This window comes from Falco biarmicus, chromosome 19 (assembly GCF_023638135.1).
Source record: "Falco biarmicus isolate bFalBia1 chromosome 19, bFalBia1.pri, whole genome shotgun sequence".
NCBI lineage: Eukaryota > Metazoa > Chordata > Aves > Falconiformes > Falconidae > Falco > Falco biarmicus.
The window spans coordinates 1,384,502-1,406,719 of NC_079306.1; the positions used below are offsets into that span (position 1 = coordinate 1,384,502).

At 64.9% G+C, this 22,218-nt stretch overlaps 2 protein-coding genes across 2 annotated transcripts; one reads left to right on the forward strand and one right to left on the reverse strand.

The window, feature by feature from the left end:
• Window positions 1-224: 224 nt before the first annotated feature.
• Window positions 225-15,485, forward strand: CSRNP2 (cysteine and serine rich nuclear protein 2). The gene is given in 6 exon segments (XM_056321876.1): window positions 225-361; window positions 7,155-7,373; window positions 8,804-9,063; window positions 10,470-10,766; window positions 12,297-12,341; window positions 12,343-15,485. Coding segments are annotated over 5 exon segments (1,545 nt in total). The 5' UTR covers window positions 225-361; window positions 7,155-7,222; the 3' UTR covers window positions 13,135-15,485.
• LETMD1 (LETM1 domain containing 1) lies at window positions 15,440-21,903 on the reverse strand. Its single transcript, XM_056321888.1, has 9 exons — window positions 21,741-21,903; window positions 20,726-20,877; window positions 20,451-20,566; window positions 20,093-20,175; window positions 18,408-18,594; window positions 18,226-18,327; window positions 17,134-17,286; window positions 16,740-16,836; window positions 15,440-16,303 (listed from the first exon to the last, which is right to left on the reverse strand). Exons 1-9 carry the CDS (start codon window positions 21,866-21,868, stop codon window positions 16,233-16,235), a joined length of 1,089 nt encoding a protein of 362 aa, XP_056177863.1. The 5' UTR covers window positions 21,869-21,903; the 3' UTR covers window positions 15,440-16,232.
• Window positions 21,904-22,218: the final 315 nt, after the last annotated feature.

A 22,218-nucleotide genomic window follows, 5' to 3' on the forward strand; every position in this document is an offset into this window, starting at 1 on the left:
CCCCCGCCCCCCTCCCGGAGGCGCTGCGGGGCCTGGCCCGGCCTGGGCGCCCCTCCCCAGCCGCCCACCGGCGGCCTACCCCGCTCCACTTCCGCACTACATTTCCCAGCGTCCCCCGCGGCCCGCGCCTGCCCGCTGCGGCCGGCGGACTCGCTTTCCCAGCGTGCCTCGCGGCGCGGGCGTGGCGGCGCGGGGGCGTGGCGATCACGTGGCGCGGGGTATATAAGGGGCGGCGCAGCGCCGCGGCCCCATTGTTGTCTGCGAGCGGCGGCGGGGCGGGACCGCGCGGCCACAGCCCCAGCGCGCGCCCCGCGCCCCCGGGAGCCGCCCCCGCCCCGCCCGCCCCGCCCCGTCGCGCCCGGTGAGTGGGGGGGGTCCGGGGGGGGGCCTCCCGCCTCCTCGGGTGGGGGGGGCCTATAGGGGACGTGGGAGCCTTACAGCTGGGGGGCCTATAGGGGATGGGGGGGCCTTACAGCTGGGGGCCTATAGGGGAGGTGGGGGTCTTACAGATGGGGGGTATAGGGGAGGTGGGGGGCCTATAGGGGATGTAGGAGCCTTACAGCTGGGGGGCCTATAGGGGATGGGGGGGCTATAGAAGATGGGGGGGCCTTAGATGGGGGGCCTATAGGGGATGTGGGGGGCCTGTAGGGGAGTGGGGGCCTTACAGATGGGGTCCTTTAGGGGATGGGGGGGCCTTACAGATGGGGGGGCTATAGGGAATGGGGGGCCTTACAGATAGGGTTCTTTAGGGGATGTGGAGGGGATCAGGGGGCCTTACAGGTGGGGGGTAGAGGGGATGTGGGGCCTATAGGGGATGGGGGGGCCTTACAGCTGGGGGCCTATAGGGGATGTGGGGGCCTATAGGGGATGGGGGGCTATAGGGGATGGGGGGCCTTACAGTTAGGGGCTTTTATAATGGTTGGGGGCCTGGCAGCTGGGGCCCTATAGTAGATGTCAGGGGCCTGTAGGGGATGTGGGGGCCTTTTTTAGCTGGGGGGGGCTATAAAGGATGCAGGGGCCCCTAGGGGATATGGGGGCCTTTCCCAGCTGGTGGGAGCTATAGGGGGTGCGGAGGGGCCCTATAGCTGGCGAACCTATAGGGGCTGCGTGGGCCTTTTCTGGTTGGGGGCGCGGGGCCTGCAGAGGATGCAGGGCCTTACAGGGGATGTAGGCCCCGCTTCCAGCTGGAGAATATGGGGATATGGGAGACCCTTACAGCTGAGGGCCTGTAGGGGTTGGGGGAGCCTTTTCCTTGCGGGGGGGGGGGGGGCTATAGAGGATGTAGGGGGCCCTTACGGCTGCGGGCACATAGGAGACCCTCACTAGAGGCCTATAGAGGACATAGGGGGCTTGTAGAGGATGTAGGGGGCACTTATGGCTGGGGCTCCCCCCTCTCCAGTGTCCTGGGGGCCTGTAAGGGTTATTGTGCCCCCTTATATTGGGGGGGGGAACCTATAGGGGATGTAGGGGACCCTTGAGGCTGGGGCTTTCCCCTCTCCTGTACCTGGAGGCGGCTGTGAGGGATTTGGGGAGGGGGGGGGGGGGGGCTTTTATATCCAAGAGGCCTATGGAGGACGTGGGGTGCTTGGCCCTCTAGCTGGCGACCTACAGAGGGTGGGAGGGGGCCTGTAGGTGGGGGGGGACACAGTGCAGGGGTGGCGGGAGCCATATTGCATGTTCCTGGTCCCCAAGGAGCCGGGCGGTGGGAAGGAGCCGGTGCCGGCGGTGGGATGCACGTTGGCCTGGTGGGGGAGGTGTCCCGGGGGGCCTGGTTTGGTGTCCCCAAGGGTGGGGAGGGGTCGTGGTACAGGTCCGCCATTGCAGGCGCTGGGAGGTGAGGAGGGGGCTGAGGCGTGGGTGATGGTGGGACCCCCACCCAGCCCCGCTCCGGCTGGTTTCCGTTGGCACCGAGGTGGCCCCGTGGTCTTGTGGTGCGGTGGCCACGGTGGCCGCCACCTGCTGTGGCCACTGTCTGGAGGAGACCCCTGGCCACGGGACGTGGGGTCTTGCCCCTCGCACCCAGGTGAGCACCCAGGAGTGGGGGCTCGGCAGCACCGCGCTCGTCCTTGGGGTGAGCTGGCCCGGTGAGACAACCGTGGCCACCTTCTGCCACCCTGCCTTGGCCATCAGGGTCCCCCCGCCATCCAGGCTCTGTGGAGCCCCCATGCATGACCCACCCTTGTGCCTCGATGCCGGTGACAGGCAGCAGGACCGAGCGGGGGATATTTTGGGATCAGCCTGTCCCATAGCACCCCCTCCCCCCCCCAGGAGATGGGTGCCCACCTTCTGCAGGCACACCGAGGTGGCGGGGGGCTCGGGGACAACCTGAACCCCTCGCTACTGCTTGTGGTGCCGGTTGCGTAAACGCAGGCTCAAGCGCCAGCAGCGCTGGAGCCGGGGGAGCCGTAGCCTAGATTTTCTCGTTACCCGTCTTCGTTAGTGGCACCGGAGAAGAGGAAACCAAAAAATCTGCCATTTGGCATAAAATCCCGAAGTGCCGGCGGCGTAAGGACCGACCCAGGCTGAACTGGGATCACTGGCGTGCCCAGCCGCGGCGGCCCCAAGTCGCAGCCCAGCAAATCCATCAACCTTCTGGCTGCGGAGCCCGAGGGCCGGATCCTTTGGGAAAACCTCCGACGCCTGGTTTGTAAACGAGCTGAGCTGCTGAACTCTTCGCGGTGGCCCAGCCGCCGTCCCTACCGGGGCAGAAATTATTTAATCTTGTCTCGGGGCTCATCGATAACGAGCTTCTGCCCTGGATCCTGCCCCGGGATAACGCCTGGATTTGCCGGACCGTGGACCGGGAGCCGCGTGCGTCGTGCCAGGCGTTGAGCGGGTGCAGGTGCCTCCAGCTCCGACCGTTTTTACCGGCTCCCGGGTTAATTCTGCAGCGGTTCTCGAGCCTGAGCCGGATTGTTCCCCACTGCAGAAGGGGGGGTGACGCGCTCCACGTGCTCCAGCATCCTGCACCCTTCCCAAGTGGTGCCGGACCCCAAGCTCTTCTGTCACGCCGGGGGGGGTGCGGCGGGGGCTCCCCGTCCCGCCAGCCACCCTCGAGGAGGTGAGCTGCTCCGTTTGCTCTTCGGAGGAAACATTGAGCGAGGGTTTGGCATCTCCGTGGGCTCCCGTTTGCTCCCCCCAGCCACAGACCCCCCTTTACCCCCCCCCAGGTGGGGTCAGGGCTCTGAGGGGGCTTCAGGGCGCTGGTGGGGGCTGCTTTGCCGCTTACCGGGGGTGGTTTGTCTGGTGCCACCGCAAAGCCACGGGGCTGCGGTTGCTTGGGGGGCCGGTGGCGAGCGGGGGGTGCTCAGCACCTCGGCGCGCTCCCCCCGACGTCACGGCGTGGTGCTCTGCAGCGATGCTGCCGTGTCATCCCCGGTGATGCTCATCCTGCTGCGTAATCGGTAATGAGGGGGAGCTGCGAGCTGGGGGGCAGCTGGCGGGGGGGGGGGGGGGCCCTTCCTGGGTGGGTTTCACCTGGGAGGGAGACGTTTTCCTCTGGGAATTGCTGCCGAGAGCCCCCCCGAGCAGGGGGGGAGGGAATAAGGAATCGCAGCCTGGCTCCTTCCAGCTGCCGGTGCTGCCTCTGCGCTCTAGCGTCGCCTTCCAGGGAGACGCCAAACGCTGCGACGGGATAAAATGGGTCTGTTGGTTATTCCTTGATTATAATTTTCTGGATTTTATCCTGCACGCCATGATCCTGTCTTAAGCACGCCCGTTATCCGCTGGGACAGGGTCGGGGTGCTTCCCTGACGCGCAGTGGGCTGCTGCTTAGCCCAGGGGTCTCTCCCTATATTTATATCTCTAGATAATATTTTTTTCCTGCTTGCATGTCATTCCTACCCTCTCCTTGTCCAGCTGCTGAAATAATGCTGCATCCCGGTCTTTGACACTTCCGATACCTCAAAACCTTTGGAGGCTTTGTCAGGATCTGCTTTCAGCTCTTGCTTTTTACGGGAAACATATTTAAACTGGCCCCCTCCCAAAAACTGGTGCCCATGGGATGCGATTAAAGTAGTTTGTAGAGTAAATACGGGGAGTTTTAGGAGTAAATACGAGGAGGATATCTTGAGCATCCTCTAAGTTACTCTGTCCTGGAGCCTGGGATCCCTGCGCGATTTGTGGGAGCCATCACGAAATCCATAGGATGCCCAGAGGATCATGGAATCTGCAGGATGCTCGGAGGGTTGCCGCCTGGTAGTTACTTATTCCTCCCGAATATTTGGAAATAAAACGGCTCCTTGCTCCAGAATTGCTATTTCTGTCTCCGCCTGGACGAGCTGTGATGGAGGAGCAGCCCGGCAGCGCATCCCACGTGGATCGAGGATCATCGGAGGCGACGCCGGAGCCACGGGAGGCGAATTGGGACCCGTTGGTGGGACCAGGACTGAGGGTGCTGGATCCCGCTGGCGTCAGCACACGAGCTCTGGGGACCATGGAGCATCCCTCGCCCCAAGATGCTCCCGCCCTTCCTCCTCTCCCAAAAACCAGGAACGGGCAAACCAGGCACGCAGGGTGTTTTGCAGCATGATGGGCACGGATTCCTCCTGATGATCTGGGCTCGTTAATCAACCGTGGATGAGCTTCCAGCCAGCGGATTTTCCCGACAGGTTCACAGAGCCCTGTGGCTGGACCGGCTCTGTCTCGGGAGGCCCTTTGCACCCATAGGCACACGGGTCCTGTCTCTCCCCTGAACCCCTCCCTGCTCCCAAAAATTCATATTTTTGGTTGAGCTCCTTTTGCTGTGGTTTCGTAGTGGAACTGGGGGCGTGTGGCCCCTCCCTCATGGTATTTGAGCCCAAATTTTTTCTTTTCCCATCCTGAACCCTCTCCTTGGGGTTTTATCCCAACAAAACCTGAAAACGGTTTATTTTAACTTTTTTCCCCCCAACTGTTGTTACCATCGGTTAATAGATTCATTATTATTTTTTCGCTGGTTGTGTCTTTGGCTCCGGAGGGAGGAGAGAGGCTTTTCCTGCGGGATGAGCATCCCTGCCCTGGGGGGAGCCGCCAGCTCTTCGCCCCCTCCCTCCGTAAACCTTTGCTTAAGCCAGATCCCGACCCCGGAGCCCAAAATCTTCACCCCGCTGCAGAGCACCCAGTGAGGAAGGTGAGGGTCTGCATCCCCCCGGGGGGGCTCTGGGGGCTTCTCCGGGCACACAGCTCCGTGCCGGGGCTCGGGAGCTTCAGAGCCACCAGGCTGCGCCCTGGCTCTTCCCAGAAGTGTGTGTGTGTGTGGGGGGTATTTCAAAAATTTGAATTAAAAAATTCAACAAAAATTCAAATCATTTGAGCTAATAGGGGGATTAAACCGGCCTTTGCATTGCACGGGTGCAGCCGCTGCCAGGCCGGAGGATGAGGAGGAAGAGGACGAAGAAGATGAAGAAGAGGAGGAGGAGGATGAAGAGGAGGAGGAAGATTAGGAGGATGAGGATGAAGAGGAGGAGGAGGAGGAAGAGGATGCCCCTGTGGGCAGGGGAGCTTCTCCCGTGGAGAAATGAGATGAAAATGTCATTTTTTGGCCGCCTGATCCCCGGCAGCGTCACCCCGCGCTCCTGCCCTCGGCCCCAGCCCTCCCACCCGCCAGCGCGGCCACTTGGTCCTTCCGAAGAAACACGGTGACCGTCACCTGTTTCCCGATGGATCCATCCAGGAGCTGGGTGCCGCAGGGGGTCCCGCGGCTGGTTTCCCTCGCGAGGGAGCCGGGGGGGATTCAGGTGATGTTGTGAGGTGCTGCGGGGGCGGGGGGGGATGGTGGAGGTTCTCCTCCTTAATTATCTCCTTCCTAAACTGAGGCTGACGAAGTTGGCAGAGCCCTGGGGTGGGCCTGGGCACAGAGACGGGGGCGATGGAGGTGGTGGAATAGTGGGGGGGGGGGCTCGGGGGCATGGTGGCCGCGATGCTCGAGTGGCTTTTCCCTGCCTCCGCTTTTCCCCTCTGATCAGCGTCGTTAATCAGCTCCTTAATTGGGCTGACGCTTCAACAGCTGCTTTTCCCCCCTCACCCTCCTTTAGCGACAAGATTAAGCGATTCACCTCCGAAAAAAAAATACCCTAAAAAGCCGTATTTCAACCCAAGCCGTGGCGGCGGGGGGCTGGCGCCCAGCTCGGGGGGGGCTTCGCCGTGGCTTCGGCACCCATCTGTCATTTTGGGGGGAGAAGGGCGACACCGGCGCTTCTCTCCCAGCTTGAAGGATGCCGAGGTGATGGGGAGCCCATCCCTGCGCCCCTTCACCCCCAAACAGCCTCCGCAGACCCCCGGTGCCCCCCCAGGGGTCCGAAGGGATGCTGATGGCTTTTCCCACCCAACCCCACCCCACCCACCCCCCCCCCCAAAGCTGGTTTTTCCGTTGCCATGAGAACAGCGGTGGGAGCAGAGGGAACACAAAGCGGAGAGGAGGAGGTGGCACCACCGAGGGGGTGCTGGGCTCCCGGGGGGGCACACGGGGCATCCCGGGGGGGCTGCCCGCTGCGCCTGGCCGGGGGGCTGCGGCCGTGGGGGGCCTGGGCTGGGATCCAGGGCAGGAGCCGCGGTGACCCCAACGCGTCGGGAAGACGCAGGGCGATGCTCGGTCATCCCGCCGGGGGATCGGCCCCCCCAAAATTCCTCACCCGGGCCGGAGCCGGGGGTCTCCGGTGGGCACGGGCAGGCACGGGGGGGGCAGGAAAATGCTCCAGACCCAGCAAAACCCTGTGGGGCTCGTTCCCCTCCGCCAGCCCGATGGAGCCGCCGATCCGGCCGCGGCCAGGTAACCCTGGTGCATCCCAAGGTCGATCCCAGATGGAACTTTCCGGGGTTTTTTTGGGTTTTTTTTATTAACGAGGGAGTTGGTGGGAGCACCAAGCCGCCAGCCGGGGCGATGCCACGGGTGGAACACGCCAACCCGGCGGCGTCTCCTTCGGTGAACTCGGTTACAAATCGGTTTGGAACAGAAACGTTGGGTTGGAAGGGAGCTGCAGCCCCTCCCCCACCCCACCCCGATCCCTCCGGGCTGCCCAGATGTGACCTATCGTGATAGAATAATTAATACCCAGATTCCCTGTGCAGACCAGATGTTGGTCAGGGCTGGGGAGAAGCCGCTCCCAAGAGCGAGGGACCGTTCCTGCTGGGTCCTGAGCGACTCTGCTGAGCTGAAATGCCGTTTCCCCCCGCAGGGCCGTGGTGAGCCCCCCACCCCCACCCCCCCCGGCACCCCACGGCTCTCCATGCGAACCGGGGCCAAATGGATGCGATCGCCAGCGCCGGGCTCAAGAGGAAGTTTGAGGATGCGGACGTGGGCTCGCCGGGCTCCAACTCGGACGACGAGATCTCCAACAGCGACAGCGCCGACAGCTGCGACAGCGTCAACCCCGCCAGCTCCACCGGCTTCATCCGTGAGTGCTGGGGGACCGACCCCCCCCCCCCCCAACACCATGCTGCGGCCCCCCGGTGCCCCCGCCACCGAGCACGAGGCGCCTGGGTGTGGGGGTAGCGCTACTCGTGCGCTACTCGCCCCTTACACCCGGCGTGGGGTGATGAGCACGGAGCTACTCGCCGGTCCCACCAGACCCCGCGGGATTCCCGGCGTTAGACCCCAAACCCGTTGTCCAAGGTCTGTCCCGGGCCTTTCCCATCCCCCACCCAGCATTTGCCCCTGCCGATAGATTTTGGGGGGGGGGGGGGGGTAATTGGGTGGGGCTGGTGGAGGGGGTGGGGGTTAGTGGGGTTGGGCTGGGAGGCAGCGGGGGAGGGGCACAGCATCGCCCCAGGCCAGCGCAGGGCCCCCAGCACCAGCTCAGCTCGCTCCTGGGACCAGAAGAGCCACTTTCCAGGGGGGGTGTCAGGTCTTTGTGGGACCCCCAAGGAGCTTTTCTACTCCCAGCTTACTCCCAGGAGCAGAAGAGCCACCTTCCAGCGGGGCGGGAGGTCTTTGGGAGCCCTGAGGAGCTTTTCTACTCCCAGCTTGCTCCAAGGAGCAGAAAAGCCACCTTCCAGTGGGGTGGGAGGTCTTTGGGACCCCTGAGGAGCTTTTCTACTCTGAATTTGCTCCCAGGAGCAGAAGAGCCACCTTCCAGTGGGGTGTCAGGTCCTTGTGGGACCCCCAAGGAGCTTTTCTACTCCCACCTTCCTCCCAGGAGCAGAAAAGCCACCTTCCAGCGAGGCAGGAGGTCTTTGTGGGACCCCCAAGTTGCTCCCAGGAGCAGAAGAGCCACCTTCCAGTGGGGTGGGAGGTCTTTGGGACCCCTGAGGAGCTTTTCTACTCCCAGCTTGCTCCCAGCAGCAGAAGAGCCACCTTCCAGTGGGGTGGGAGGTCTTTGTGGGACCCCCAAGAAGCATTTCTACTCCCAGGAGCAGAAGAGCCACCTTCTAGTGGAGTGGGAGGTCTTTGTGGTACCTCCAAGTTGCTCCCAGGAGCAGAAGAGCCACCTTCCAGTGGGGAAGGAGGTCTTTGGGACCCCTGAGGGGTCTTTCTACTCCAAGCTTGCTCCCAGGAGCAGAAGAGCCACCTTCCAGAGGGGTGGGAGGTCTTTGTGGGACCCCCAAGAAGCTTTTCTACTCCCAGGAGCAGAACAGCCACCTTTCAGTGGGGTGGGAGGTCTTTGGGACCCCCGAGGAGCCTTTCTACTCCCGGCTTGCTCCCAGCAGCAGAAGAGCCACCTTCCAGTGGGGCGGGAGGTCTTTGTGGGACCCCCAAGAAGCATTTCTACTCCCAGCTTGCTCCCGGGAGCAGAAGAGCCACCTTCCAGCGGGGCGGGAGGTCTTTGGGACCCCCGAGGAGGTTTTCTCCTCCTGACAGCTGCTCTCTGGCTTCCCCCCCCCCCAGCCACCTCCATCCTGAAGCGGCAGAAGCAGCTCCGCAGGAAGAATGTCCGCTTCGACCAAGTGACCGTCTACTACTTCGCCCGGCGCCAGGGCTTCACCAGCGTGCCCAGCCAGGGCGGCAGCTCCCTGGGCATGGCCCAGCGCCACAACTCCGTGCGCCGCTACACGCTCTGCGAGTTCGCCCAGGAGCAGGAGGTGAACCACCGGGAGATCCTGCGGGAGCACCTCAAGGAGGAGAAACTCCACGCCAAGAAGATGAAGGTACCGCCGGGGAGGGTTGGGGGGGGGGGTAGTAAAATCTGGGAGAAGGCGGCGCTGGGCTTTGCCGGAGCCCGAGCGTGGGCCGGGGCGGAGCGGGGAGCCCCCGGCTGCTGTTTTGCCCCGGCTGGGGGCAGGTTTATCGCTGCTGACACACACCCCCACCTTTTATTTCTTTTACCTCTGTTTGGAGGGTTCGTCTCCGTGCTGCACCCACGTGCGGGACCACCCGGGCAGCATCGACCTGAGCGGGGGCGGGGGGATCACCGGGGGGAGGGGGGGATGATGGGGGGGAGATGGGGATTGGGGGGGGAGGGGGGGATGAGATGGGGGTGACGGGGGGGGGCAGGTGGGGATCACGGGGGGAGGGGGGAATGACGGGGGGGGAGATGGGGATCAGGGGGAGGGGGGATGACATGGGGGCAGGTGGGGATCACGGGCGGGGGAGGGGGGGAGAATGGGGGGGAGATGGGCATCACGGGGGGAGATGGGGGTGACGGGGGGGCAGGTGGGGATCACGGGGGGGAGGTGGGGATGATGGGGGGGCATGATGGGGGGAGGGGGGGATGATGGGGGGTGAGGGGGGGATGATATAGGGGGGGATCAAGGGGGAGGATGGGGATCATGTAGGGGCAGGTGGGATCACGGGGGGATAGGGGGGATCACGGGGGGCAGGTGGGGATCACGGGGGGGTTGGGGATCACGGCGGCTCTGCTCAGGGATCCCAGGGCTCTGTGCCCTCACGATGCCCCGCGGGGGCTGCGCCGGGGCTGCCGCTGCTGCCACAGCCGCCTTCGGGCCGGGGGGTTCCAGTCCTGCCTCTCCATTTCCTTTATTTTTTAATTTTAATTATTATTTTTTTTTAATGGATCTCCCTGCCCGCTGCCTCCGCGTGCACCGGCTTTTGTAGGGTCAGGGACCCCCGTTTGTGCTGGGTGCCAGGGTCTGGGGGGGTCTGGGGGCGTGGGGGGGGAGGGAGGGGGGCAGGGAGGCTGAAGGGATCTCGCAGGATCCAGCTCTGGCTCTTCCATCGCTTCTAAACCTCCTTTGCCCTGGGGGGCTGCTGGGCTGCGCCCCCCGCCCCCCGCCCAGGACCCTGGTGTTCTGAGCAGCCGTTGCCTTTTATCTCCCTGCTCGCAGGGCTCTGGCGAGGGCGGGGGGGGGGGGGGGCAGAAAAGGAATTTTCTGCCCTAAATTCTTTTATTATTTAATTTTTTTTCCCTTTCCCTTCTCCTATAAAGTGCCGTGAGCCCACCCACAGCCCGGCTGGGGGGACATGGTGGGGCGACGGCTCTGGGGGGCTCAGCTCGCCGCGGTGGGTGCGGGACCGGGAGCTGGATGGAGGGACGGACCCCGGGGGCTCAGCATCCCCCCGGGGCGGGCGCTGCCCCTGCCCCTCTGCCCCGCAGCTCACCAAGAACGGCACGGTGGAGTCGGAGGAGGCGGCGGGGCTGACGCTGGAGGACGTCTCGGACGACGACATCGACGTGGAGAACGTGGAGGTGGATGACTACTTCTTCCTGCAGCCGCTGCCCACCAAGCGACGCCGCGCGCTGCTCCGGGCCTCGGGCGTCCACCGCATCGACGCGGAGGAGAAGCAGGAGCTGCGCGCCATCCGCCTGTCCCGCGAGGAGTGCGGCTGCGACTGCCGCCTCTACTGCGACCCCGAGGCCTGCGCCTGCAGCCAGGCGGGCATCAAGTGCCAGGTGAGGCGGGGGGCGACGCCAGCGGCCAACGCAGCTCGGCCCGGCACTGGCATGGGGGTACTGGGGCGCTCGGGTGCTGGGGCAGTCGGGCACTGGGGCGCTGGGGTGCTCGGGCGCTGGGTGCTGGGGCAGTCGGGCACTGGGGCGCTGGGGTGCTGGGTGCTGGGGCAGTCAGGCACTGGGGCACTGGGGTGCTCGGGCGCTGGGTGCTGGGGCAGTCAGGCACTGGGGTGCTCGGGCGCTGGGTGCTGGGGCAGTCAGGCACTGGGGCACTGGGGTGCTGGGTGCTGGGGCAGTCAGGCACTGGGGCACTGGGGTGCTCGGGCGCTGGGTGCTGGGGCAGTCGGGCACTGGGGCGCTGGGGTGCTGGGTGCTGGGGCAGTCAGGCACTGGGGCACTGGGGTGCTCGGGCGCTGGGTGCTGGGGCAGTCAGGCACTGGGGCACTGGGGTGCTCGGGCGCTGGGTGCTGGGGCAGTCGGGCACTGGGGCGCTGGGGTGCTGGGTGCTGGGGCAGTCAGGCACTGGGGCACTGGGGTGCTCGGGCGCTGGGTGCTGGGGCAGTCAGGCACTGGGGTGCTCGGGCGCTGGGTGCTGGGGCAGTCAGGCACTGGGGCACTGGGGTGCTCGGGCGCTGGGTGCTGGGGCAGTCAGGCACTGGAGCGCTCGTTTGCTGGGGTGCTGGGGCAATCGGGTGCTGGGACACTGGGGCACTTGGGCGCTCGGGTACTGGGGCGCTGGGACACTGGGGCAATCGGGCGCTGGGGCGCTGGGCGCTGGGGTGCTGGGCGCTGGGGTGCTGGGCGCTGGGGTGCTGGGCGCTGGGGTGCTGGGCGCTGGGCGCTGGGTGCTGGGCGCTGGGGTGCTGGGCGCTGGGCGCTGGGGCGCTGGGGCGCTGGGTGCTGGGCGCTGGGTGCTGGGGCGCTCAGGCATTTGGCTGCACCCCCAGCACGGGGAGCAGCGCCAGCCTGGCCTGGGGGCAGCACCGGGAACAACCTCCCCCAGCCCTGAATTCCCGACGTCAGGCAGCGCCAGGGCAGGGGTTGGGCTCTGGGGAGGGATCCTCTGGGATCTCCCCAATGTCAGGTGGCACCAGGATGGGTTTTAGGCTCTGGGGAGGGATCCTCTGGGATCTCCCCAATGTCAGGCGGCACCAGGGTGGGTTTTAGGCTCTGGGGAGGGATCCTCTGGGATCTCCCCAATGTCAGGTGGCACCAGGGTGGGTTTTAGGCTCTGGGGCGGGATCCTCTGGGATCTCCCCAATGTCAGGTGGCACCAGGGCGGGTTTTAGGCCTTGGGGAGGGACCCTCTGGGATCTCCCCAATGTCAGGCGGCACCAGGGTGGGTTTTAGGCTCTGGGGCGGGATCCTCTGGGATCTCCCCAATGTCAGGCGGCACCAGGGTGGGTTTTAGGCTCTGGGGCGGGATCCTCTGGGATCTCCCCAATGTCAGGTGGCACCAGGGCGGGTTTTAGGCCTTGGGGAGGGACCCTCTGGGATCCTGGAGCTGCCATGTCTCCGTCTCCCTGCCAGGTGGATCGCATGTCCTTCCCCTGCGGCTGCTCCCGGGACGGTTGCGGGTAACATGGCCGGTCGGATCGAATTCAATCCCATCCGGGTGCGGACTCACTACCTCCACACCATCATGAAGCTGGAGCTGGAGAACAAGCGCCAGGGCGGGCGGCCACCGGCGCCGGAGGAGGATGCGGCCGCCGCGGCTGCTCCCGGCTCCGCTGGCGACTGGCTGGGGCCGCAGCCGGCCGAAACGCAGGACTTCCAGGAATTCATGGCGGAGAACGAGACGGCCGTCATGCACCTGCAAACGGCGGAGGAGCTGGAGAGGCTGAAGGCTGAGGAAGATTCCAGCAACGGCTCCGGCGTGGAGAGCTTGGGCGTTTGCATCCTGGAGGAGCCGCTGGCCGTGCCGGAGGGGTTGTGCCCGGCTCTGGCCGCCCCCATCCTCATCCAAGCCCAGTTGCCTCCAGGCTCGTCCGTCCTCTGCTTCGCCGACGGCCCGGAGCAGGCGGCCTCGCCGGTGGGCAACCAGCCCTACTTGAACGATGGCCCCGTGGTCTACTACCAGGTGGAGCAGCGGCCGGCGCTGGGCGCCAAGGGCGAGAGCAGCGCGGCGGAGCCGCCGGCACCGGCCCCCTGCCCCGGCGACAAGGACCTGGGCGGCCCCCCCGGCCCCCCCGTGACTTGCAGCCGAGCCGCCGCCACCCAGGGGGAAGCAGCCAAAAATCCTCCGTCGTCCCCAGAGGATGCGCCCGCTCCCCGCCGCGCCCCCTCCCCGTCCCCCCCGGCGCCGGAGCGGGCGCATGAGCCGCCCCCCGCCGAGGAGCCCCCGCTGGGGCCCGTCCTGCCCGTGTGAGCGGCCCCCTCCCCCCCTCGGAGCTCATTTATTTATTGACAATGATATTTTATGGACCGGCAGCATCGCGGGGAGCGGGGGCTGCGTTGTACAGAAGATTTTAGACGGCGTCGCCGCGCCGGGAGCCTGGAGCCTTCTCCCGGTTTGGCCGATGGGACACGCCTGACCTGGAGCCTCCCACTTCCCACGGCAGCTCCTGCCCGTTCTCCATCCCCGGAGCATCCCCCACCGCGGACCAGGCTGTCTTTTTTGGTTTTTAAGGGAAAAAAATATTTTTTTTCCTTTTTTTGTTTGGTTGGTTGGTTGGTTGGTTTTTTTTTTTTTGCCTTCCTTTAATGAATGTTTCCCAGGCTGTGTCACAACCGAGTGCCGGGGATGCTGCCCCTTCCCAGGATGGATCGGGAAGGGCCCGGAGCCAGCGAGGAGGCTCCGACGGCACGTGAGAGACGAGCCCGCAGCCAACGCTCCGGGAAAATTGGAGGGGAGGGGGCTGAACCCCCCGGATTTGGGGAGCGGGAGCCCTTGGCGGCGGCAGCACGAGATCCGTGTCCGTCTGCCCGTCCCGTGCTCCGCGCTCGCCCTGAGGAACCCTCAAAGCCTCTGGCCAGGTGGTAAAAGCACTTTCGATCCCCTCCCCCCGCGCACCCCCCCAACCCCCAGGGCCCCCCCTTTGCCTCCGGCAGAAACTGGCCCCATTGAGGGTCTCTGTGCTGCATCATGGGGGGCTGGGGGAGGGGGCGTCTCCCCTCCTTCCCCTATTTACCAGGCTCTGGGCGAGCCCATCTGGGCTTTTTAAGGAGGGAATTGCCGGGGGGGGGGGGGCACGAGGACCCCCCCCTTGCCCCACAAGCCGCCTCTGCTGGAGGGTTGACGCAGTTTCTCCTTGGAAAACCACCCTGGGACGCGGCTCCCGAGGGAAACGGCCCGGCTGGGGGGCAGGGAGGGTGTTTTTTTGGGGGGGAGCTGTGATCTGGTGAGGTGCTCAAATTATTTGGGGGGGGTCGTTGCGGTTTAAGGCTCTTCTGGCAGTGGCCGAAGGTGTTTGGAGGGGTGCGAATCCCCCTTTGCTGCTCCAGCCCGGCCACCCCCTCCCCCTGTGCCGGGACTGAGCCCCCCCCGGGGACCCCATCCCCTCCTCCAGGCCGGAGCCGGGGGGAAGGGGCTGGTTTCCCAACCGGGGGGGCGTTGGTGCAGGTCACCGGCCGCACACAAGGGCTGGACGGGGAGGAACGAAGCCTTATCGCTCGTGGACCCCCGCATCCCCGCATCCCCCCCCCAGCCAGGAGCTGCCCCCCGCCCCCCTCAGCCGTGGGGGCTTTTTTCAGCTGCTGCAGGACACGGAGCTGCCAAACCCGAGCGGACGGTGACACTTTCTTTCTTTCCCTCCCCCTTTTTTTTTTTTTTTTTTTTTGGGATTCCCAACGGACTCGGCGCTCCCTGGGACCTGCTCCGAGCTCCGTCAGCCGACAGAATGAATCCTCGGACGCTGGTCAGGGTGGGCGCTTTCCCCAGAAGCAAAGAACTCACAGGATTTATTCTATTTTTACAAAGAGAACTATGCTGTTAATAGTGCAATGAAAGCGCGTTTCTGCCTTTTTTTTCTTTTTTTCCCCTTTTTTTTTTTTTTTTTGGTTTTCTTGGTCGGTTTAAACGTACTCACGGACACTAATGCTGGTTCCTGCTGGATTCATCCCCGTGTCAGAAACCAACCAGCCCATCTCCTCTCTCTGGTGCTACCGGGAGCCGTGGCACCGGCACGTCGCCGAAATCCTGGCGGCCCCCGGCTCCTCGTCCTATTTAAACAGCGACTCCGTGACCCCCAAACCCCCCGGCTCACACGAAGGTGGCTTTTTCATTTTCCAGTGTGAATCCAAAGCTTGTCCTCCCAGTATTTTTTTTTTCCCGCCCCCCCGCCCCCCCCCCAGCCTTTTCTGTTCTTTTCATGGTGATAATGCTGTATTTAAAGAGAATATTTAAGTGTAAAAATAAAAGAAATGCTCAACCTTGCACGGTGAGTTTGGGGTTTAAAGGGGGTGAAACCCACCCTGGGGCATTCCTCTTGGGGGGGGGGGGGGTGTCTCAAATTCCTGTAAAAATAGCGGAGGGGGGGGTAGGGGAAGGCGGTTCTTCTCTGAGAGTGGAGCACAGAGCGGGTGATTCCAACCCCTTTTTATCCCTGAGTAATGCTTAAAAAGGGAAAAATTCCAGGTGATACACACGCCGTCCGCCGGCGAGGAGCTGGTGGTGGGACACGGCGTCGTCCCCGGCGCGGGAGGAGCCTCAGAGAGACGCCGGAGCCGCTCGCTGGGGTTTTGTCTTTAATAAAACACCGAAAAGTTGGTTTAAATCCACTCAGCAGCCATGTATCTCTCATGCAGTGACGGGGGGAGGTGAGACACGGATTGAGCCCCCGGCACAAAGCCCCAGGCCGAGCTCTAATTAGGTGGAACTTAACGAACGCAGCCCCCCGGGCTCTGCCGAAGGTGTCGGGGGGTCAGCGCTGCCTTTCCAACCCGTTTCGTGTCGGCAGCGGCGTTTCCAGCCCTGGGGATGCTCCAGGAGGCAGCCGCAGCCAGATAAAGGGACGGGAACCGTCTCTGAGGGTCCCGGTACCGTCACAAGGGGATTTGGGGTCTTCGCTCACCCCCTCGGGGAGGTTTGTTTCTATTTCAGACTGTTCAGGGGCGTAACGGAACGACAAACCCTCCGGAGCAGCAAAACCCAAGCTGAAGGGAGCCCGCTACTACAGGGATACTACAAGAAGCATCCGCAGGGAGGGGGGGATGCTCGCTGCGTCCCCCCCCCCAGTGAAGGTGACGTGGTTTGAGAGCCGTAACAGCAAAGCCACCGCCGAGGGACGGCAGGGACAGGGCTCAGCCCCGCTCCCACAGACAAGGGGAAGGGAAGAGCCGGCAGCGGCACAAACCCCCACGCGGGAGGGGGGGACTCGCAGCGCTGGGACCCCCGCCCGGCTCAGGGCTGTGGTTTCACGGCACCGCAAGGTGGGTTTCGGGGGTTTTTTTTGCAGCACCAGGCTGGGAGTCGCTAAGTCGGCGCACGATGCCAGGGGTGAGGGTGCGCAGCCGGCGGCTCCGCCGTCACTCCTTGGCCCTGACGTAGTTGAGGGACAGCAGGACCATGCTGTTCGCCAGCAGGGAAGCTTCAGAAGCTGGGAAAAAAATGGGAGAGTGGGATCAGAGCAGCGCTGCCGCAGCCCAGCCGCTCCGGGGCTCCCCCTCGCCCCCCGGCCCCTCGCCCCAGACCCTGCGGCTCTGCTCTGCATCCCCCGTTTCCCTCCTGCTCCCAGTTTGCTTCCCTCAGTGCTGCTGTGGGGCTGGAACCTGCCCCCACAAGGTCTCTGCAGGATGGGGACACCCAGGGACAGGCTGTCCCCCGTGGGCATCCCACAGGGACACACACGGCTCTGGAGAGAGCCACCCTGCTCCGCCACATCCTCCCAGGCCCCCCGAGGTGGATGGGGCAGCCCAGAGGGGGATAAACCCACCGTTTATCCCAAATTTCCCCAGAACCGCCACTCCCTGTGCCCAGAGAAACTCCAGAGGCTCCCGGGTCTCCCCCCTGGAGCCACCCCTGGCCACCGTCACCTTGCAGCTTGCAGGAGAGCCCCAGCCACTGCTCCAGCCACGCTCTGCACTCTGGCACGCCGAGATGCGTGGAGTTCAAGCCACGGAGGTAACAAGCCTGCAGAGCAGGGAGAGGGGAAAAAAAATGCAGACGCTGTCAGGGACTCCAGGTGACACAAAACACCGGGGATCGTGCCGTGATCCTTCCTCGGTGTGAAAAGGAGACCAGCAACGGCGATCCGTGCCCCGGCGTGGTCCCCACAGGGAAAACGGGCTCTGGAAACACCTTCCCGGAGGAAAACGGCGCTGAGCTGCCGCACGGTGGGTCGGGAGGACCGTGCCGTGCCCCGGTGCAGCTCGGGGAGCACCCAGGGAGCACCCGGCCGAGGCAGCGCGGCTGCAGGAGGCATCTCACCGCTCTCAGCTCCTCCTCGGACAGCTGCCCCACGCCCAGGCGCAGCATGGCACGGTCCAGGTGCCGGATCTCCAGGACGTGGCTCCGCAGGCGATGCCTCAGGAAAAAGGCCGGCAAGTGAGGGGTCAGGAACAGGACCTGGCTCAGGGCTTTCTGGAAAGAAGGGCAGGGTCAGCAGTGGGGACGTCAAACCCCTCCGCAAATGGGTGTCTGACCTACTCAGGCACAACTGAAATCAGACAAAGCATCTCCTATTCCAGGCATGCCCTGGATTTTCTTCCCCTTTAATTATCTGGCTGATTTTCCTGCCCGGGCTGCTCCCGGTGTCACACCCAGCCACGCCGCCGGCCCCAAGGAGCGGAGCCAGGCGCGGGTGTCCCGGGTGTGCGGGGCCAGCCCAGGCGCAGCCGATGCTCCCACCGAACCAGGGAGCTGCCAACAGCCTCATCCCGGGGCTGTTTTCACGGGATCGGGGCAGGGGGCGGGTGGGATGGGACCTTCACAGCTAACCCCCCCCCCCCCCCCCCGTCCCACCTGACCTTGACCTCCTGCTTGACCTTGGACGTCCCCAGGGTCAGGGCAGCCACCCTCCCCACCCTCGGAGAACACCCCTTCCTCGTGCCCAGCCGGAATCCCCCCTCTGCTGGCTCAGAACCAGCGCCTCGTCCCAGCGCTGCAGTCCCTAGGGAAAGTCTGTCCCCATCTGTCCCCATCTGCCCCCATCTGTCCCCTGAGCCCCCTCCAAGGCCCCCCCGGAGCCTCCTCCAGGGGGACTGACCCCTCACAGCCGAGGGGCTCCAGCCCTGGGATCATTTTTGTGGCCTCAGTGCCCGCTCCAGCGGCCCCACGTCTCCCCACGCCGCGCTGGGGGTGGCGCTGCAGGGGGTGCTCAGCAGAGGGGCAGATTTCCCCCCCTCGGAGCGCTCCGGCCGTAGCCCAGGGCACGGGGGCGGCATCATGGGCCGTGAGCGCGCGTGGCCGTCTCACATCCAGCTTTCCAGCCACAACCGGAGGGATTTAGGGCTCAGCACCCTGCCTGGGGCGCGGCTGAGCACCTCGGGCCGCGGCAGGAAGCAGAAGAGCCGCACTCACCACGTGGGACACGCGGAGCTTGCTCAGAGCCAGCGGAGACCCCGCAAACAAACTTCTCAGGGCGTAAAGCTGGGCCACGCGCGGCTGGCGGCCTCGCTGCACCTGGAAGAACCGTGGGGCGCGTTGCCAGCACCTCCCGCGGGCACTCGGCAGCAGCGAGGGCAGGATGGGTGCCGGCGTACCTCGGCGCAGAGCTCCTGCAGGCCTTCCCGTAGCTGCGGCTCCGGCAGGGAACGTGCTGCCAGGGCTAAACTGGCCAGCACGTGCGGGTACGAGCCGCGCCGGACGGCGTCGTAGGCGTCCAGGAACTCGACCTGCTGGCGCGGGGTCCAGAAGTAGCGGATCAGGAGCTGGCGCGGGAAGAAATACCTGGGAGGGAAGAGGGGAAAAGGGATTCAGGGAGGAAAAACCCACAGGCTCGGGGCAGGGAAACGGGATTTCGTGCTGCCGGGGCCGCTCACCCCCCGGGGCCGTGGAATTTGACGCCTCCCAAGGTGTGAGCTCAGGAATGACGGAATCACGGAGGTTGGAAAAGACCTTTAAGGTCACCGAGCCCAGGCGTCACCCCGGCGCCGCCGAGGCCACCACCCCCCCCACGTCCACGTGTCCTTGCAACACCCGCAGGGACGGTGACGACGCCACGGCCGCGGGCAGCCGGTGCCAGCGCCTGACGGCTCTTCTGGGGCAGGAATCGTTCCCAGTTTTCCATAAAAAATGTTCCTAATACCCAACCCAACCCCCCGGCACAACCTGAGGCTGTCTCCTCTTACTCTATCACTTGTTACACAGGAGACCGACCCCCCCCGGCCACCCCCCCGCCAGGCAGCTGGGGAAGCCATCAGCCCCCCCGAGCCCCCCCCCCAGGGGAACCCCCCCAGCTCTCTCCGCTGCCCCCTCCAGCCTCGAGCCCCAGCCCTGACACCTCAGGGGCCCAAAACTCTTGGGCACAGCACCGAGGCCCGGGGCGCAGCACCCAGCCCCAGAGCGCAGCACCGAGCCCTGGAGCACAGCACCCAGCCCCGGGGCGCAGCACCCAGCCCTGGAGCACAGCACCCAGCCCTGGGGTGCAGCACCCAGCCCAGCTGCCAGCAGGACATGACCCCAGTCCCCCACCACTCCTCGGGCCTGGCCCTTCAGCCGGTTCTTAACCCGGCCAAGCCACCAACAGCTGGTTTCTCCGGGAGAACGCTGTCCGAAACGGTGTCAGGAGTGAATCAATTGGCTCCCAGGAGGTAAACAAGAGCCACAGCCTCTCCCTAAGCGGGTGACCTGGCAGTGGAAGGAGATTTGCTCCTCCGAAGGCGGTGGTGAGCTCAGGAAGGAGCATTTGGGCCACCCCATCGCTGCTGCGCCCGGCTGGGGCTTCTCCGAGGCTCAATCCGACACGGAGAGCTCTGCCCCGCGCTGTCCCACGCAGCGGGGCCCTCACCTCCCCCCAGGACACAAACCCCAGGAGGCAGAATGGGGAAAAAAGGGATTTGGCCGGGGTTTAGCTCTGGCATAAAGACAGCTGAGGGGGTGGGGGGCGTTGGAAGGACTAAGGAGACAGCTGGGAGGGATCTGGGTGAGGCTGCTCCGGCCAAGCAGGCGCAGGGCTGCTCCCTGCGTGCCAGGGATCATTCCTCCACCTCAGAAAGAAGCAGCCGGGCGGGCCGCTGGCACGCAGCAGCCGCTGTTGCGAAATAATCGCCCGGCTCATCAGGCTACGGGTATTTTTCATTACAGCAAGAGGCGGAGCAAGAGAAGGGGACGCTCCGGCTGGATTTATAACACTAAAACAACCCCACCAAACCTCAGTTCCATGAAATACAAGTTATCAAAGAGCCCAAAGATCAGGGCCGGCAGTCACCGCCACACCAGTACTCACATCAGGACGATGACCAAGAAGTTGGCGAAGGGCGGGATGGCAATAATTCCGATGGGAATGGCCTTGATCACATCCCTGCGGAACTGCCGTCAAAATTAGAAAAGAGAATCAGGACCTGATGCCAAAATCTTGAAATCCCCTCAAAATTCACAGCCCCAGCTCCGCTCCCAGCTTCCAAACGCCGCGGTTTTGGCAGAGAACGCAGCCCCCCCAGGGGAATCGGCTGCTCCAACTCTACCCACGAACTCAGAACTCTTTTTTTGGGGGGGAGAAACGACCCCGCGCAGCAGCAGGGAGGCAGAGCCGGGCGTTGCAGCACCGGCAGGTGCCCTGAGCGCCGCACCATGCTGTGCCGTACCTGCCGCAGCCTCTCCATCTCCCGGTAGGGAAGCTGCTGAACGCTCAGTCTCTGATGGGACATTTTTGATTTGATTTTTCTGATTTCTTTTACTTCCAGGAAAAGCGCTTGGATTCCTGTCAAAACAGAGAGCACCTTCAGGTCCCCGTTCCCCAAATCCTTCCAGTGATGCCGTTTTTAGCACTGGGAAGGGAACAGGCAACGCTTCCAACTGCTCCACTCTCCCCTGCAGAAGGAGAAACGTGTGTGTGTGTGTGTCCCCTGCCAGGACCCACCTTTCGTGAACGTCGTGTACAGCACGTAGAAACGAGGGAAGGTCCTTTCCAAGAACCTCTCGTACCTCCCGCTGACCAGCTTTGCTTTCGATGCCAGGGTGGTGAGGATGGACCGGGAGCCGGCTTTTGTGGACAGGCGGCACACGAGGGACCTGCAGCGAATCACCCCCCCCGCGCCCCCCCACCCCCGCAGGTTTTTTCTATCAGTGCTTTGTGAAAGAGGCTCTGAGAAAAGCCAGGGGTGGCCCTAAGGTCACCCCTAAGGTGGTGGAATGATGGGTTGGGGGTGGTCCTGGAGCCTCCAGGGAGGGGACACAATGTGGGTCCCCCCAGCCAGCCCCAGGCAGCTGGTAAATGCAGGTTCAGAGCCATGGCTGGGGCTGGGGGCAATACAGGGGGCTGCACAGGGGGTTGGGGGTGCAGGGGGCCTGGGGGGGGGTAATATGGGGAGCTCGGAGGGCTGCATGGGTGGATGGGGGAGTAACACAGGGGGCTGCGCAGGGGCTGGGGGTGCAGGGGGGCTAATACAGGGGGCTGCAGGAGGACCTGAGGGGCAATACAGGGGGCTCGGGGGGCTGCACAGGAGCTGGGGGGTAACACGGGGGCTGGGGGTTAACACAGGGGGATATGGGGTGCACAGGGTGCTGGCCAGGCAGCACAGAGGAGCTGCACAGGGGCTGGGAGGGGTCTCCCCGTTCTGGGGGGGGGCCGTGCTTGTTACTGGGGGGGGTCAAAGTGGCACAGACGCGGGGGGAGGGGCACGGCCGGTGCTGGGGAGCTCAGGGGAGCGGGGGCGGGGAACGACACCACAGTAAACAACTGGCGGGGGGGCGCGGGGGGAATAGGGGGGGATCGGGGGACACTGGGGGCCGGGTGGGGGCTATGGTGGGTCCCGGGGGGCGCACAGGGAAGGACAGGGCCAGTATGTGGGGGCGGGGGGGGGCGGGGCTATGGCGGGGGGCCCAGAGCGGAGGGCGGTGGCCGGCGCCGGGCTGAGGGGTCACTCCCCGCTCACCTCGGCGCCCACCGTGGCGGGAGGGGCAGCTCCAGCGGCCGCCGGGCGCGGCTGAGGCCGGCGGCGGGGCCAGGCCCGGGCCCGAGGCGCCACAACACCCGGCAGCAGCCGGCCCTGGACAGCGCCATCTTGGCGGGTCACCGCCCGGGGCCAAAGGGCGAAGGTCACAGCGGGAAGACCGCGAGGGCGGCGGACTGAGCGCTCATTGGCTGGCGCCCCGGAAGTGCCGCCCTCCCGGTCATGTGACCGCGGCCGAAGCGGCTGCTGGTGCTGCCGGGACGTGGCGGGTGGGTCGGGTTGGACTGAGCTCCCTCCGGCCCCGGCTACCGGCGGCCTGGGCTGGGTGCGGGTCCCTCCCACGGCCCCTCTCCCCAGCGCTCTTTTAAGGCCCGCGGAGCGGCGCTGGCGGAGCCCCGGGGGGCTGCGGCCCGTCCCGGGCCCGCGGGTGGTTGGGCAGCGCGGCCGAGGTGAGCTGGGC